We start from the raw sequence: 18166 nt of genomic DNA, 5'->3' as shown, positions 1-18166 counted from the left end.
TAAGCTCTTCTCTGTGGAGACCAGGGACAGGACCCCAGGGAATGGCCTGGAGGTGTGTCAGGGGAGGTTTAAGTTGGATATCAGGAAAAGGTTCTTCACCCAGGGGGTGGTTGGGCACTGAACGGGCTCCCCGGGGCAGTGGTCACAGCACCAAGCCTGGCAGAGCTCAAGAAGCATTTGGATGATATTCTCAGGCACATGGTGTGACCCTTGGGGATGGTCCTGTGCAGGGCCAGGGGTTGAACTCGATGATCCTTGTGGTCCCTTCCAACTCAACACACTCTGTGATTCTGTGAGTTTTGCTGCCTGACCTCAGAGACTCCCCTTCTGTTTTGTGCTTGGCCCTCATTCCAAACAGAGAGGTAACTTTCCATCACAGGAAGGAGGTTTCTATCTCCAAAGGAGTTTCAACAACTGATAGACTGTACACCTAACTAAGGGTCTGCCGTTGCCTCTCCCCTCACCACCCCCAGAGACAAAAGTGCTCCAGAGTTTCTTTGCACTCCCTGGCTCAGAGGACTTACGGTCTCCACCTCGGTGCCGCAGTCTCTCCATCCTGCCTGCAGCACAACGTGGGTGCCATTGCTCCTGCTCACATTGCAGTGAGGCTCCCCCAGGTAGAGGGAGGCTTCTGGGATGGACTCCTGCTGTAAAAACCTCTTCTGGATGGCCAGGACGATCTTCTCAATTTCACAGAACACGCTCACTGCGTCTTTAATGGAAGCCTCCTGGGCAGGTTTGGCAAGGGGGGCTGGAGATGCTTGAGGAGAAACATCAGGAGTTGACACGGGATCCTTGGTGAGAGGAGACACCACCGTGCTGGAGAATGTGGTGTCCTCCAGAGCTTTGTGCTCAGCAGCAGAGAAGTCCAGTGAAGCAGGGAAAGAAGTTTGCAAAGATGTCACAGATAAAACTGTGTTGTGCACAGGTTTCTTATCTGTCACTGTTGCCTTCTGGCTGATAGGAAGTGCTGAAGAGTGCCAAAAAAATAAAGGTACTGTTGTAATTTACAGGTTCAGATTGATTTCATAAGTCAAAAGTAAAGTCCAAGGAGGAAACTCACAGTTACTGGCAGGAAACTAGCCTCTTTTGTTTTTTTAACTTGTTCCACTTGCTGCCAAAGCTGTGGCTTTTTTTAAGAGCCCCAGAGAGACACACAGTGCCTGTCAGTAAAGCTCAAGTGCTTTATTTCCTGACAGCTGCAATAATTAGTGTGTAAAACATGTGTATACAGCTTTTGGAAGATCGGTGCCTGCGAGAGATCCCCACCTGCAAGTGGCTCAACAAGTGTTCGTATGTTTTTGCTTAGTACTGCAGGAGACTCCACAGTTCTGGGTGAGGTTATAAACAGGAGGAGAGTTTGTTAAAAAAAAACCTGGCCCCATTTGTGACCAGTTGCTACCCAAAAAAATATGACCTTGAGCACTTGGACAACCCACTTTGGGGGAAGTGTGGGACAAACCTCATGTAGCAGACCCACATTGCCCATTTGTGTCCTGAGAGAGAGTGGGGAGCTGAACAAATGTGTTGGTAGCAATCTCTAATGGTTTCAGGAAGAAAGCAAGTGGAGAAAAGAAAGGGGAAAAGAAGCACAGGTTGAGATCAGTGTGCCTGTTGAACACCAAACATCCAGCACAGGCTCTGGGGTTACCCTGTGGCTCTTTTCTGGTAGAAGCATCCTAATTATTCATCCACCACTGACTTAGAGACCATGAAGATAATAAACTCCATTTGCACTGAAACACAGAGGATGTGTCTCATTGCACAAAACTTCTCTCAAATAATTTTAGTGTCTTGAACATACAAATAGCATCTATTTCTCAAGCAACATGTAAAATCTGTACACAAAAACAAACACACACACAAACACACCCACACACCCCCCCATATATATATATCTCCTTCTGAAACTCCCTGGCTTCCAGAAATGCCCCAAATGAAAAAGTTACTGTTTTGAGCAACAGAGGAAGAAAAATAAAAGCCTGAGCTCTTTCAGAGCTGGATTTCACAAAAGCTTAATATGACATTATTCTCTTAGTTAAAGAAAACTGAACTGGTTGGTATCAGTTGACAAATCAATGTGACTTCAGTGAAAGAGTTCCTTATCAACGTGGTTACAAAAGCAAATATAATTTGTTGAAGAAGTCTAAGAGAAGGAGCTTAAAGACCCGTCAAACACCAGCTAACAAATGACTTGGGGAAAGAGAGAGGCCAGATGAATCAATTCGTACCAAAAGGAAGTTTGTAACACCAACATTTCCTTCCTCTTGCCATACAGAGGTCAAGCCACCTATCTAGTGCCTTCTGTTACCTTCTCTGTTATGTTTTCTGTCCCCTCTTTGCTTGTGCATTCATCATAATCTGTTGGGTGGTACATTTAAGCAGAAGACAATGCTGGAGAGCGTATAAATGAAAATCTGATAGTTCTGAAGCTGGAGAATAGTCAAATCACTGGGGTGTCACGATGAGATCACACCTCTTAGGTGTGATACCCCACTCTGTGTGTCAGGCAGCTGCTGGGTCTAGGAGAGGTGGGATACTAGAAGCACAGCCTAGAGGGAAAATTGCAAGGCACTGACAAACCCCTTCAAGAGCTGGGTTGCCAGTGATGCTCAGTTGATGTTTAAATATAGGCACACTGCTCCTGTCCTCCTAAACTGATCAGCAGCCCAAGGGGATGCTCCTAACCTGGAGGCTTCCTCGGTTATTCCTCCATTTCACACTCCTAAGGAGGTTGTTGGGAAATTCCCAGCATGAGTGAAGCAGAAGAGTTGTGTGATTGGTCCAAATCACCATCTGGTTGCTTTCTTAATTTTTACCTGGCCAGAATTTTCACTTTTTAAAGGCAAAATACGCTTTTACTTCCCTTTCTTTTCCCAAGGTCTAAAAATCAGAGCAGGTAAGGACATACCACCTTAGGTGGGACTCAGAAGGCAGCACCTGCTCTATGGGGACCTGTCCCTGCAACAAACCATTTGTTTTAGCACAGGTTCAAGGGGGACAGGTACTCTACAAGCCCCACCATGAGATAGTTGTGATCCTACTAATTAACAGGATCTGTAACTTTCCAGATTTACAGCTGTGGGTGTAACAAGCAAAAAGGATGCATAGGGCAGAGCATAAACATGTTTCTGAAGTAATTTTACTTTAGATTCTAATTGACAGTTTTGACAATATTCTTAGGACAAATGCATTACGTCAAGGATATTGGTTTTGGTATTTTTTCAGAGATAACTTGTGAGAAGAATTCAGCAGCTGTAAGTCAGCCATTAGGAGACTAATATTTCTTGTTACTTGCTTAAATTATATGTAAAGGAAAAGAAGTTATACAATCAGCCATCGTGCTGGTCTTGGCAACATGTGGGTTTTCACCTGAACTCCCAATCCACAGATGTGTGAGGAAAACTTGTGCTCCCAGTGAAGAAGAATTCACATGTTCATTTATTTCTTTCTTGGGGTTTCTATCACATTCAAAATTATCAGTGCAAAGCAGAGGGCAATGTGTTTTTCAGTCTTTTAAACAGAGCTAGTTATGGTTGTGTACAGGGACCCATTTCCACTGGTAGTTTATGGACCCTAAAATTTGTGACCAGTGTATCTAACATCCCTTTACCTTCTCCACTATAAAATTGTTTCTCGATATAGACAAAAAGACCAGTTGGTTTTGTCCTTTTGGATCAGTGGTACCTCATTTCCTGGGTCATCTATTGATATTGTGTGAAAAAACTTATTGGATGGATAAGCAGGAGCAATATAAGGAGAGAGAAAGGCTTTTCATCCACCTGTTTTACACATACTTTCACTTCAAAAGATACAGATTAATAACAGGCTTTATCATCTTTCTAGTTCTGAAGAGCTCTTGGGATACAAGCTGCTCCTTACCCTTTATGGAGAGGCTGCTCTTGTCGATGGTGAAGTAGGAGCTGTGTTCCAAGGCATCCCGAAAAGTGGTGATGACACAGTGAATATCCACATCTTCTGCAACCACTAAATTGAAACCTACCACCGTGCTGCCATTGGTAATACCCGTTATCAGCACTTTAATCACACCAGCATCCACCTGCTGAAGAACATCGAGGGGTAGAGATTTATGTACCTGGAACAAAAACAAAATGCACGTGGAGATGGATACATAGGGGCAATTAAATTTTTAGGCTCCCAGAAGAGCATTATGCATTTCAACTGTGCTCCATACTCTAGAAGGAAGCAGCAGAAAATTGACCTTTTGCTTCATGACATTTTCATTCTACAGCAACTGAAGGATGTGGTGTATATTTAACCACGAATATTAAACAAGTCAAGCAATTAAAATATCTCATCTGTCATTTGGCACTGGTCCTTGCCCCTGGTAACAGAAAGGGAGGGAGGAGGCTGCAGGGGAGTTCTCATGTTCTGCCTCTCAAAATGCCTCCAGAGAGAAGGGGAAATCCAAAATGAGGAAGAGTTGCCAATGGAAGTGGAGATGCTCTTGACACTCCACACTGCACATATCTCTCAGAGGGGTCCCACAGCCCAGGTATGTTACAGCTTACAGCAGACCACTCTCAAGCCTTTCTTCACATCTGATTTCTCACCAGAGCCAAGCCAATAACACCTCTTTTTAAGTGGCCAGAACCAGGGTAAAGAAAACAGAAGGGTGTTTCTTTTCATTTGCTCTGCTGAACAGTTCAACCTCCCACTCTTCAATTTGATTTCAGAAATATTTCATTAAAATCTTCTGTGAGGAGTGTCATATTTTTTTCTGCAACATCTGACTGTCATCAGGGCACACAGCCCCGACTCTTGATCCTCCTGGAGAACCCAAGAGCTGGGCTAGGAAATGGCTCTGCACTATTTTAAGTAGGAACAGTCAGCCTCAAAATATCGCAGCACCAAATCACTGCTGAATTTAGGTCAGTCTAGAAAAATCGATAAAATAAACACTCACAGTGTGCACAGTCACCTTGGACTTCACTGGTGGCCCAGAAAAGAAAATGCCACCTTTTTCAAAGTGCAGTGAGCCTCAGTCATGACTTGTCTGGGCAGCTCCAAAAGCTGCCTCCTTCACCATGCTGGAGAGGAAGATGGAATGTTTTCTGTGGGATGGGAAAGCACAGCCCTGTGTGAGGGTTTGCAGCAGCTTGGCTGCTCAGCCTTGCCACTGCCCGGCTTAGATGGAGCCACCAACCCCTCTCAAAGAGCTAAACAGGCTGCAGCTTATGCTCAACCTCTTCCCTTCCCACCCTCCAAGGCTGGATACCTCTGGAGGGCACCCAACCACGGGAACATCTCCTCCTCTTCACACAGGAGAGCACTCCATGGGACAGGGCACCTGACCTTATGCAGGAACCCAAGGAGGATGTACAACAGCATTTGCACTTCCAGCATCATTCCCCTTCATCTCCAACCCCAGCACCAGCCATAGGTCATAGCAGACATAGGTCAGATGGCATCATCTCATGGGAGCAACACCAGACCAGACACAAGGCTAATATTAATTCAGCTTTAAAGGACATTTTGAGAAAACATCATACACAGAAATATAGACTGTTTCTGAGAAACTCACTATGAAAAGAAACTGGTAAACATCCACAAGTTCTCACCTCAGTCCTTTTCCTTTGGTTGCCCAGAAAAGGGGCCTGATAAGACAGCACTGGACATCCCAAAGGAAAGCAGGGAACACACACATAGAGGTTTGCATGCCATCTAACCACAGGCAGAGCACATACCTGAAGACCAGGTGCCTGGGTGAGCCCAGACTGTGTGATACTATCCATCAATGTCCTGAATTTTTCCATTAGAATTGTATATTTTCTTCTCTCCCTCTCTCCAGGAGATGCTCACAGATCCTCTGTGTTTCTTAATCTCCTTCACATGTGTCTGGGAAGTCTTTTTAGATTCTTTTACACTTTACAGGTAGAAAGTGCAGCATAAGTGGGACATAACTTTCGAGCCTGCATCAGGCAGACAGTACAGGCTGTTCTGAGCTATCAGTATTAAAATTGCACTTAGAAACTGCCATCAAGAGTGCAAGGGGACACTGTCAACAGCAAGACAGCAGCTCCCAGCAGCACAGGAAAGATAAATCCCGTGCTGACCCTATAAACCCTCCCGAGCCTGGGGTACACACAGCAGCCACCAGCCTCAATGCAGGACACAGAGAGACGGAAACAGCCAAAGAAACACCTACATTTTTTGTGATTTCTCAGCATATTTGCTCTTTGCCTTCCCCTTCCAGTGGCTGTCAGGCTCCCAGGAGAGGAAGGCACAGAGCAGCAGGGCAACCTCACTGTAAGGACCAGACAAGCAGCATTTGGCCCAGGTGAGAGCTGTGCAGGAGAGTCACCTCTTCCCCACACCTCACTTTGCTTTAGGCCCTCTCTTTAGGGTACATCACTCACTTCCCTTCCAGTGCTCAGATTTCCAGGGAATGAAGGGGCCAGGTGGGGGCTACACTGCAGCCACCTCTTCTTCCTCCACGTAACTTCTGCAGGAAATATCTGGAGCAGGAAGGGTGGATTTCAGCCATGAGTTTAAGGCAGAGGTCGTGCCAGTGGTGTAATGATCAGGGCTGCCAGCAGCGACTCCTGCCAGGGAAAGCCTTGGGAAGAGGTAAGGCAGGAGTCAGTGCTGGGAGCCAGCAGGAGAAGCAGCCTTGTTTCTCTTGCGCCCACACGCGGAGCTGGTGCATTTTCTTCTGGATTATCCCAGGTGATCACAGCTTTTGCACACCTGTGTGCCCTGCCTGCTGTGCATTACCCAGCCCTGACTCGCCCATTATCCATTATCCAGCCCTGGAGACAGCCCCAGGATTTGCAGGCACACTAATTTGCAGCCCTTCCCTGAGTCATCGGGGCTGTTGTGTATTGCATGTGCTGGGTGCCAAAGTAACATTGCACAGAACAAACCCCCTACATGCACCTGGAAAGGGCTCCCATCTGCCTGCAAATCCCACAAAGCAAACCTTGCAGTGCCCCATGAGAATGGAAACAGCTAACTTCCCTATAAAACCTGGGCAGACCGTAGGTTGTCCTTGTCAGACCCAAAATCTCCCATTTCACCAAGCTGGGGGCTTTGGGCCCCTTCTCCTCTCTCTTTCTGCTGTTTCACAAGCAGGTACTGAAAAGTTGGAGGTCATCCCTAAGTTTTCATCTTTCATAGTTTTTGTCTGAACTTCTGGACACTGAATACAAACACCTGTGACATCCTCTTAGCCCACCCTGATTTCATCCTCTTTCCTTATCTATCCTGAAAATTTTATTTTTTCAGTTCTTCCTTTTCACAGAATCACAGAATTATTTAGGTTGGAAAAGAGCTCCAAGACTGAGTCCAACCTTTGATCAATCCCCAGCTTGTCAACTAGACCAGAGCACTGAGTGCCACACCCAGTTTCTTGAACATCTCCAGCAACAGGGACTCCACCATCTCCCTGGGCAGCCCATTCCAGTGCTTAATAACCCTTTCAGCGAACAAATTCTTCCTTATGTCCAACTCGAACCTCCCCTGGCACAGCTTGAGGTCATTTCCACTCGTACTATCAGTGTTTCCTGGGAGCAGAGCCGCACTTCCACCAGGCTCCAACCTCTCTTCAGGGAGTCATAGAGAGTGAGAAGATCCCCCCTGAGCCTCCTTTTCGCCAGGCTAAACACCCCCAGCTGCCTCAGCCTCTCCTCATATGACTGAATCTCTAGAGTTTGTTTTGTTTCTGTCCTTATTCCTATTTTTCCTCCCAAAGCAGATCTTGCAGCTTTCAGTGTCAGGGGACATTCACTGTGCTTGTGTTTAGCCACTAGGTGACACTACAAAACGCTTTATGCAAAAGGCTTCAGGATTTCACAACAGGTACCACACCCTGGGTTATCAAAACAATGCTTGATGAAGGAGGGCTAGAAGAAAAGAGGAAAAAAAGAGAAGTTTTTGGAAAGAAATATTCAGTACCCTTGGGCATGGGCTTTTCTCATGAGACAAATTATCTTTGAGTCTGTCATTGTATCTACAATTTCTGTAGCACATAAAGGAAACCTGAGCAGTGGCAGAGCAGGAGAAATCAGAATGCCAGAAGAGTCACAAAAAAGGGAGAGAACATGAGCAAAATTAACACCAGCTCCCTTTCTCAGGCAAGAAGAACAGGAGCAGGTAAAGTCCGTTTTCAGGGCCAGGTGGAAGCCACACTAAACCCAATTTAACAGGATGGAAAAGGCCAATTTTTATATTTTTTTATTTTTTTTTTTTTAGGAAAAGGGAAGTGGCAGACCCAGGCAACCAGGCTTACCCCAGGGATGGCTGTGGCATGTTTGGTGGGTTTTCTGGGAGCACCCATCCACAGGTCCAGGGAAAATGTCAGCAGCCACTGAGAAATTTAATGCACCTCAGTGAATGCATTTTCAATTCAAACCTTTTGTTTTTCCTGATCCATTTACTTGAGGACAAGCCCTAGTGCCATGATATTCTTCCTGGCTCTTTTCAAAGACAGGCTGAGCACACCCCAAGAAGATTAGAACACTCCCTCACCCTCAGCTATGTTGGTTTTCAGTTGCATTGCAAGGACGATGGTGAAACTACCCTGGACAATGACAGTGCAAGTTGTCCCATCAAATTTTTTCCTCCTTCTGATCTACACATTATTTAAAGGATGATATTTCCATTTGCTGTGCTGCCAATTTAACCACATGGCACTTAAGTGCTGGGGCTAAAGAACATTATACACATTAGGATTTATAAATCCTCTGAATTGTAGATAGTGATTCCAAAGAGGTTTTAAAAAACATCTCGGGCAAAGTGTATTTAACTGGAACCTGATAGTGCTTTTAAAACCCATAGAACTTTCTTAATTCACTTTAAAGGATCCATTTCTGGTTCTCATAACCTGAAAAGAAAATCTGCAGATCTTTCTGGTCTCCTAAACTTCATTTCCTTTGGCTTCTAAAAATGCAACATTTGTAATATTATTTCACTGTATTATTATTTTGCTGTGATTTTATTTTGCTATAATATTTTTTGCCATATCCAGTAGCTATGCAACTACAGACTATATAGAGTGGCTCAGAGGTGGGAAGGAATCAGCACTAACACATCTCGCCAGCTGATCCACAAAACTGGAGCTCTGGAAAAAGGAATTAGTTCCTCATAATCACAAGCAGTCATTTTCTGCCTGAGCACTTGAGAACCAGGTAAAACTGACACAAAACTTACTTTTGTTCCTTTATGCCATCATTTTACGATTTTTCCAAGCATACTTGTAGCTGTGATTTTCTGGATTAAAGTATCTGACCGAATGAAGAAAATATATTAATTTTAGTCCATTTCAACACTATGCTGTTCTGAAATAGCCCCAGGGCAGAATGTGATGCTGAATGAGAGCGAGATCAGTGGAGAATTGCTCCGTTTTCACTTTGCTAATCACGTCACTCTGCTTTTTTCACTGTTTTCCTGATGTGACAGCTCGGGGCCGGAGCAGCTCCGTGAAAGCTGCGCTGGGCTAACACATCCAGAAAGGTGCAAACCAGCAACGGCCACTGGGAAGCTGATTTGATATCCAAGAAGACAACATCATGCACAGATCAATGGACCACCCTTTTCCCTCCTTGCAGTTGTCTCTGACCCCACGCTGGCCTGACCTCTGCCCCAACACGTGCTGCCGTCGGTGCACCCGCTGCGTTCAGCTGTGTCTCAGTGCCAGGCTGTGACTCTGCACACGGTGAGTTTAGGGAGGCCTCAGCAGGGTTTGAAATTCATACAATTATCAGCGGTGGATTTGTCACCACAGTTATCAAGGCCTCTGAATAAACGGACAGTAAAGGGGAGATAAGGAAGGCAATAAAGCAGCGCAGAGGTTTTTTCAGGCACGGGCGTGTCTGAGTGAGCACCAAAGGAACAAAACTTCTGATAAATTCCCTACAAAATTAGAAGAGTGATACTGTCAAAGGCAATGCCTGAGAATTCTGAGAATGTTAAATGTGCAGAGAATATCACAATGTGCTTTGATATCCTGCACTCTAATCAGAACTCAGGGCAGAGGTGACGACAAGAAACCTTTCCCTTTCCAGATATGGGGCTACAAAAACAAGGATGATTATAAGAACTGTCAGCCTTGAGGTACTATAACAAAGGGTAATAGCAATCATACAGTTAATTAATCTACTGCTGTGCAGGGCAAAGGTAGCAGAGCTCTTTGCAAGTTCCATTAACTTTTCACCACACCCCTGGAGGAAATCAATAATCCAGTACAACTGGGTATGAGAAGCAGAGGATATGAAGGCACCAGAGAAACCCCAAACCCTTATCTCCCTCTAAAAGACAGCTGTACACTCATCCTGCAGTCTCAGACAGCTGGGGGAATTCAGACCTTACAGCTGTGCCAAGGGACACACACGAGCCTTCTTGGGAGAAAGACCATACACGTGGTTTCTTTGAGACTGGTAACAGGTCACATCCTTATAAGCCACTTACTTCATCAACAAAGAGCTGTGCAAAGGTTTGATATTCCTCACTGCTGGTATTGCTAAAGCCTGGGGAGTATTTCACATTTGTTATCCGAACTGTGCCACTAAGCTTCTGGACATCTGCAAAGTAAGAAAAAAAAAAGTTTAAATTCATGTTCTATGGACTGTAGCCCGTGGACAGGGGTGGGACAGTCTCCAGCATGCCGGGCCACCTGGATATCTGTATGCATCAACTCCTAACAGCAGAAAGCTTGAAAGGTATCCAAAAGTCTATATGTAAGTCATCCAGCACCTTAGTCTGCCCTGTCTGAGCCCCAAGAAGGGCACTGACCTCCTGTAAGACTTATTTCTGCCAGCTCTGTCTGGGTTGCTCAGTTAGCTGTCCCACCAGTCCCTCCAGAGGGCAAACCACTGCAAGCACCAAGGTCCTCCCTGCAGCCTCAGAGGAAGGCTGGGCAGCTGCCTGAGGTTGGACATCTACACTTTAGACAGCTGTGGTGGGATAAGATGAATCCCAACAGGGTGTATTCTTTCCCCCTGAAGTCCCATCACATTAAGGTAGTCTCAAACATTTTAGCTTATTTCCTGATATTGCTGGTTTTCCCAGTTTCTCTGGGTTAGGCATCATTACCACAGATACTGGAGGTGATCAGAGGTCAGATAAAAGGGCTCCTCAAGACAGGGTTTGTACCCTTGGCATCCTTTCAGTGGCTTGCCAGGCAAGTTGACTGCCATCACTCAACACTGTGACCACTGCCAGCAGCTCGTCTTCCCTCTGCCTCCCAGCTGCTGACAGGTCATCACCCCTGGCATACCAAGACCTAATGTTACAATGGTATATAAAAATATGGGATAGTCTTCACCAAAAACCTCAGGGATTCTATTATCTGATTCAGTTTAAAGTTGTTTGTGAATCAAGTTACAAGTCTTTGCTCCCTGGTGTAGCAGCTCCCTACACACACCCATCTGCATTTCTACAGTGTGTAAGGCACCAGGTGCCAGCTCTGAGACTGTCAGACTCCTGTACTGAGTTTTAGTCTCTCGTATTTTTGAAACAGCAAGAATTGTAAAGCAGGGCTCTGCATAAACTCTGTGGGCCACTTTACAGCAAAGTTGGTTCTAGTCACATTGGGATAAAAATCATGTGAACTGGGACAGGATCTGGAAAAAAAAAGAAATAGTAATCAAGTAAAGCTTTGCAGGGGAGAGGAGAAATGCCTGCTTGAAGGAAGCCACTGAAGGAGGCTTCTTTTATCCCAGCATACTTCTGATCCTGAAGGAGCCCCCTCCACCACCAGTCTGATCCAAGATTTTGGGCTTGCTTTTTGCTGTGCCTTGTGTCCTGTCAGATGAACATAGGGATTTGAGGGGTGAATCATATTCAGTTATCTCAGGTGAGAGGGGAAAATGTTCTGAACAATTCTCAAATTAAAAAAATAAAAAAATCAGTATTTAAAAGACATGACAGACTATGAAGAGTTGGCTGAGGTTGAGCCTCCAGGTCAGAGATGATGCCACAAGGAGGAGCTACATATTAAACTCCACCAAACATGGATTTTTGCCCTCTAAACTCCTGCCCCAGGCTAGTGAGATGCCACCATGGTGGTTCTTGTTCTTGTTCCTCAGGCATAATCCCTTCACAAGCTGTATTACCAGCAAAGGCCCTTGGCTGAATATTTGATTCAGGGAAAAGAGAACAATTTTTTTATAAACTGAACTTGTGTAGAATTCTTCAATTTCTTTTCCAGCTGAAAAAAAATTACCTCTATTTTTTTGGTCGGTTAAAATTAGATACTTTGATATAAAAAAAAAATTTGTTTTCATTAAAAACAAACAAAACCTCCCATTGTTTTACTCATCCCTACATTGAAAGGGGGCAGGGGAAGACAAAGCGAAGCTGTAAGTGAAGGTTTTCAGTTCAGCATAACATGTTTTTCAGCCCAAAATTATCTGTTTCCTCTATTTGACCACTGAGGTCCCAAATCAAGTATTTGTCCATCTTTCTTCCAGGTTTCATCCATACCAAGCAGAGCCAAGAAAGAGAGAAGACAGAAGCTGAGCAGGGCATTGGCAGGGCTGCCCAGAGCATGGCAGGGTGGCAGGAATGGACACCCTGGCACTGGTGAGCAGGGCTGGGGGTAGGAGAGGCTGGAGAAGCAGCAGAACTGGCCTTACATGGCTGAAAAAGTGGTTTTCCAGGGAGAAAGGAACGAGGGAGAACTAGAAGCAGGGCTGGATGAGGGGAGACCACCAGAAACAGAAGATCATAGGAGAGGGAGAGAGGAAAGAGAAGAGGTGAGTGTGGTTTGGGATCAGAGAGATGAGGAGGGCACAGAGAGAGAATAAAGACAAGCAGAAAAAATTTGAAATAGCTACTGAATAGTAACACACTACAGAAGAAAATACATTTAGTGATAGGCAGAGACAGCAGCATTCCTATCCCCAAAAAAGCTGTGATTTTAAAGACCAAGTCTGACTGTAACTTTGAAATATGATTCAGCCCCGACCAACAGAAAAATCCCCTAATTAGCTGCAACACATCTGCCCAAACCCAAACAGATTAAGCCCTACCCGACAGCCTTGTTATTCTCAGTTACAGCTCTTGAAAAAACATCTCACAGGTTTCCAGGCAGCTCCTGCCTCACAGGGGATTTATGGGGGACTCTGACTCATCATCCTCTGGTGAGAGGAATAGGAAGGCAGGTCGTTTGCCTCCCTGGCTCTCTCTAAGTTAACTCTATAGGCAGCTGCTGCTGCAGTGCCCTGGTGCCAGAGGATGCAGGAGAAACCAAGATGTGTGGCAAAAGGACAAGCAGCAAATGCTGTGATGAGCCACGTTCAGCGCATCCTGAGTGCTTCCTCCTATTTGTGCTTCCTCCTCTATTATGTGCTTCCTCCTCTTTGAGATGAAGAAAAGCAACACAAATAAAACCAACTGCCAAATTGCCCGGAAGAGAAATCATTTTGAGAAGCTGATTTAGAAAAAAAAGTGCCAGCTCCTGCAGGAAAACAATTTTGACACTGAAAAACTAGTTTCAGATGCCTTCACCCCAGAGCTCTGATTCCAGCTGTGCAACTTTGCTGACTCTGAGTGAGGCTTTGCTTCTCACACCGCTGAATTACCGTGCCTGTAGATCCCCACCATACTCACTGTGATCCATGGCTGGGCCTGGCATCAGGCTGGGAGCTGCAGAGGCACCTGGAAAAGCTGGAGACCCCAGGGATCCAGTGTATTCCTGGGACCAAGAGCTGTTCTCTCTTCCCACCTCCACATCTGCTCCGAGAGTGGCGTTGAGGGTGGGAACACCAGCATTCCCTGTGGCCGGCAGAGCTGTGCCAGGGCCACCTCGAGAGCTGGCCTGGGGCACACCAGGAATTCTGGTGGTAGCAGAGGCTGTTTGATTTGGAAATGCCAGCAGTGGGGAGCTGAGTCGCTCCTGCCCAGCTGTGCCCGTGGGAATGTCTGTGAGAGCAGCCTCTGGCTGTGGTGCTCCAGGAGAAGCCTTTTCCAGGGAGTTTTGCTGCCATGAACTTGTGGCTCCCTGACTCTCTGTGCTCAGAGCCAGTGCCTTGCTGGTTGTGGTCCCTGTGGCTTTGGGGCTGTCAAAGCCCATCTGTGCTGCCAGACCTCTATTCCAAGGGGCTGAAGGAGCACTGGTGGGACTGTGGGACACTTGTTTGTCACCCAGGGGCAGCAAAGAGGCCGCTGTCTCAGTGGAAGCAGGAGATGCAAGGCCTGCAGGGCTTCCTTCTTCAGGAGCAAACTCTGTGCTGTTTCTTGTTTCAGGAGCCATTGTTTCAGCCAGAGGATCCACAATCTCACCTACGACACAGGAAACACGTTTAAATGGGACCTCAGACTGGAAGAGGAGGCACCAGGGTCTCACCTGAAAATGGTACCAAGGCCCCTCAACCACATGTTAGAACATTGCAGAAACAGGTCTTGGCTATTCATTATCACCCTGTAGCATATGTGGGTTTTATAGGGCTGAATCTTCTTTGTGACTACACAGAGAGGCAGGTTTGATTCCTGAGTCTCTGCTTGCCAGGCCATGGACCTTTACAGTGGAAGGAAATTAGCCACAGACACATCAAAAGAGGAAAAATTACTCCTTATTGCTCATCAGTCAGTTATTTCAGAGAGATTTCATCTGAAGAGAAATATATAAGGTTCAGAGTCAGATCAGATACAGTCTTTCAGCCAGAGACTGCAAAGGTGCAATTACATGAACAGATGGCATAAAAGAAGAGGTAAAACCCTACAACTTATTCCAGCATTTCATAGCAAAGAAAAACTACATGCCACTCTTTTGCTCACCCTCACAGTTCCTTCCAGGCCTGGATGGATTGGTATCCATGGCTGTCTTGCATCTGCACATGTAGGAGCCCATCAAATTGATACACTCTGCAAACACAGAGCAGTCGTTCTCGGTGTGAGAAGCACATTCATCCCAGTCTGTAGATCAAAACAAGAACATGGGTCAGAAAGCCTCCCTTCTGGCTGCATTAAGATAAAAATAATCATAAAGTAGTCCTTTTTCAGCTTATTATTGTGGTCTTCCTTTTCCATCATTTATCTGTCAGCCAGGCTGAGTGATGCAAAATACTATCTGCATGGTTATCCTCTCAGATATAAATGTTTTGTTCTTGTACTCTGACAAATATTTTCTCTGTGTAAAGACTTCTTTAATAATTATTTTTAGAAGTAAAAACTTACTTGAAATGACAAAAAATACTGCAGGTTTGTGCTATAGCCATATCAAAAGCACACACTGTACCAAGTTCTGTGTACAGTACCTCCAGATACATCAGGAAATTAATAGATCTGTTACCATTAGCTACTAGTAGCTAGTGAACATTAAACAGAGACTTAATCCAAATAATCTTCCACATAAAATAAAAAGTAAATGCAAGTAACTCCCACGGGAAGCACTCTTCAATTCTTAACAAAGGAAGAGTTAAGGGCAAAATCTCTTTCTATACAGGATTTCTTCTCAAATGTAATACTGTAAAACTGTGACCCTCTTTCTGATAGTCTCAGAAGATAGCTTCTGTTTCATCAATGCATGAATATGCTCTCAGGGTGTCCCTTATGTCTGGTTTCAGCTGCTCTGAATCAGTTAGAGATGCTTCTTTCATGCAATTATAGACCTATTTTAATGCTGTCTCTTCACTCTGAAGGGATTTATATCTGGAGTCTTGTATTGCTTTTCACACCCTGTTCCAGCAAACCTGCAAAGGCTGAGTTAGTGCTTTGGACATGAATAATGTCAGTGAATCCCACATGAGCCTTCCCTGTGTGCACTCCCTCATGGATACACCTTCCCTGCCTCAGGGCTGTGAGAGAGGGAGAGCAGCAAACCAGACTGAAAACTGTGTCTTGGGACAAATAATTCTAATCAGAGGCAGAAAATTGTTTTGAACAACACATTAGCATAAATGCTTGTTCTGCAAACAGGCAGAGATTAATGACTATGATTATTTGTCCTAAACAAAGGAATGCCCCAGTCTGTGTGCATGCACATACATGCACTCCTCTTTCTGCTTGCAGACAACCTTCCCCTTTTACTTCCTTCCAGATAATACTTCAGTTCTTTTTCCTTTCTTTGTCATTAGCTAATTCTTGTGTCCATGATAGCCTCCATCAGACAACTTCATGTACCTGTGGCCAGCATCTGCTTATTATATTACAGTCTAAGCCACTTAGAGGGAAGGCAGAAAAGTGCAGGATTGACTAAACACCAGCAATGAAAGTGCTCTCATTAATTCCTTACTGTGCTGTGAAGTAATTGCGACTCCTGATGGCTTCACACACCATCGGAGAGATGCTCCCGTGCTAATTGCCAAATAACTTACATTCACTGGCTCCATTGTCTCTGAGGATTTCCTTTCTCCTCACTTAGCATGGCTTTTTAAGCAAATTCCTTCACCTCTGATGGCCACACTCAATCATGCATCAGCCCAAATCACTTATGTTCCCGTCTCAGTGCTCACTGGCACTGGTACATCACTTGGGCATGTACACACACACAGAGTTTTTTTCCTCTATAACCATCACATCTCAGCCAAGGTGTGCTTTGTGCTCTCTTTCTGCTCTCTTGGCATCTCTCTGGCCCTCCCCATTTGGCACTTCCCCACACACACCCCCCTCAGCCAACAGTCCTGCTCTGAAAATTATAAAAAACCCCACCTTTGTGTTCACTGTGATTACTCATTATACTTGTAAGGGACACACGCAACGGGTAAAAATCTGTGACATTCCTTGCCTAATGATGTTGCAGGTGCTAAAAGCCTGCATGATTTCACAGGAAACACATTGGAGAAGAAACACAAAGGAATCATTTTGGATTCAGGGAGTCCTTGAGCTGAAAACAGTTGGTGGGTCAGAGAGTATTGGTGAGAGGCATCACCTTCACTTGCTGTACTCTTACACTTCTCCAGGAATTGGCTCCTGGCTGCTACTGAGGATGTGATATTGGGCCTGACTCACCACACATCCCTTTCTCTTTTCTTACCGTGCCTCACACAACAGATTTTATTGTCTCTATTCATCATGGCAATAAACTTAATAATTTATGCATCTTCAAAGAGAGATGCAATTCCTCCACTCCCTTCAGTTGTGCTGTCCCTTCTGACTTCTCATCCCAGCTTTTCACGGTTGAACTCACTGTCACTAAACCAAGCACAAAGCCTTGTGGTGGCCAGGCTCCACAGAGGATCCCCGTGTGGGATTACTGGGTTTACTGTCAAAGGTCACATCCTGGGGCTCTCAAGGGTCAGGAAGCAAAAAACATCCCATTATACAAATCTGTCTTTCATGTTCTTCACTCCTTATTTTCTACATTTGACTTAGGAAACTCATGTCAAACAAATACTCCTTTGGGCAGAGCTAAGAAATAAACCCCTTTTCTCTGCCCCTAAAGAGGAGTGGAGGAGTTGGCCATGCTCCTGGATGAGAGTGGTGCTACTGGAAGCCACCTGGTTTTCTGCAATCCAAGTGACAGTCCAGAGCTATTGCCTTCCTCCTCCACACTCTCTCAGTCCCAGGATCAATAACAGTTGTAAAGTATTTTGGCACACATCAGCATCTTGCAATTCAGTATCTGCTGCCACTGTGATATCTGTGGCCTTTGGGTGCAACTTGTCTCTACTGGTTTTTTCCTGTCCTGTTCTCCTTAACCTCCATGCGCTCTGCATCTTCAAGACTCCAGAAGGAGTTTTCCCTGCTCACAGTAAATAAGCTTTTAAGGGATCAGCACACTGAGAGAGAAGAATAACTTATTCTGTTGGCTTTGGCAACTTTCTGAACTCTGGTTGTCTCTGCCAGCTGGGAAACCTGAAGCCAGAACTTAGTCCTTTGAAGATAAAAATGGTGATTACTGAAGATCAAACAAAGGCCTCGTTTACCATAAATTCCATGTGTGTTTCTTTAGCCCTATTTACAGGAAGGACATTTGGGAATTTCTCTGGCTGGGTTTCCAGAGTGAAGATGTTAGATTTCTTTTCTTAAATCCTGGCCCAAACGCAGCCCCACAGTCTTGAAGCACAGAACTGTCTAGAGGGCATGTGTATCCAAAGGCTGCAAATATTCCACAGTAATCCTATCTGCAATTCAGCATGAGAAAGATATGGCAAACTTCCAACTTGGGGCAGAGAGGAGAGGGAGGAAAATAAATAGGGAAACAAAGGGCTCAACTCCTTAAAAACACTGGAGGGAAGCAGTGCCTGCAGGTACCTGGGGACAG

At 45.2% G+C, this 18166-nt stretch overlaps 1 protein-coding gene across 1 annotated transcript in view; it reads right to left on the bottom strand.

Moving 5' to 3' along the window:
• Positions 1–18166, bottom strand: part of UMODL1 (uromodulin like 1) — a 47877-nt gene that overhangs the window by 11943 nt on the left and 17768 nt on the right. The window contains exons 10-14 of the mRNA XM_032677905.1: positions 14740–14877; positions 14050–14244; positions 10429–10541; positions 3883–4096; positions 525–970 (exon numbers count right to left, since the gene is read on the bottom strand). Of these exons, the coding sequence (XP_032533796.1) occupies positions 525–970; positions 3883–4096; positions 10429–10541; positions 14050–14244; positions 14740–14877 (1106 nt within the window). The remainder of the gene's footprint in view (positions 1–524; positions 971–3882; positions 4097–10428; positions 10542–14049; positions 14245–14739; positions 14878–18166) is intronic.

The sequence above is a fragment of the Chiroxiphia lanceolata genome, chromosome 2 (genome assembly GCF_009829145.1).
Source record: "Chiroxiphia lanceolata isolate bChiLan1 chromosome 2, bChiLan1.pri, whole genome shotgun sequence".
Classification (NCBI taxonomy): Eukaryota; Metazoa; Chordata; class Aves; order Passeriformes; family Pipridae; genus Chiroxiphia; species Chiroxiphia lanceolata.
The sequence above is the reverse complement of the archived record's forward strand: the minus strand, read 5'-3'. Positions and strand labels throughout refer to the sequence as shown.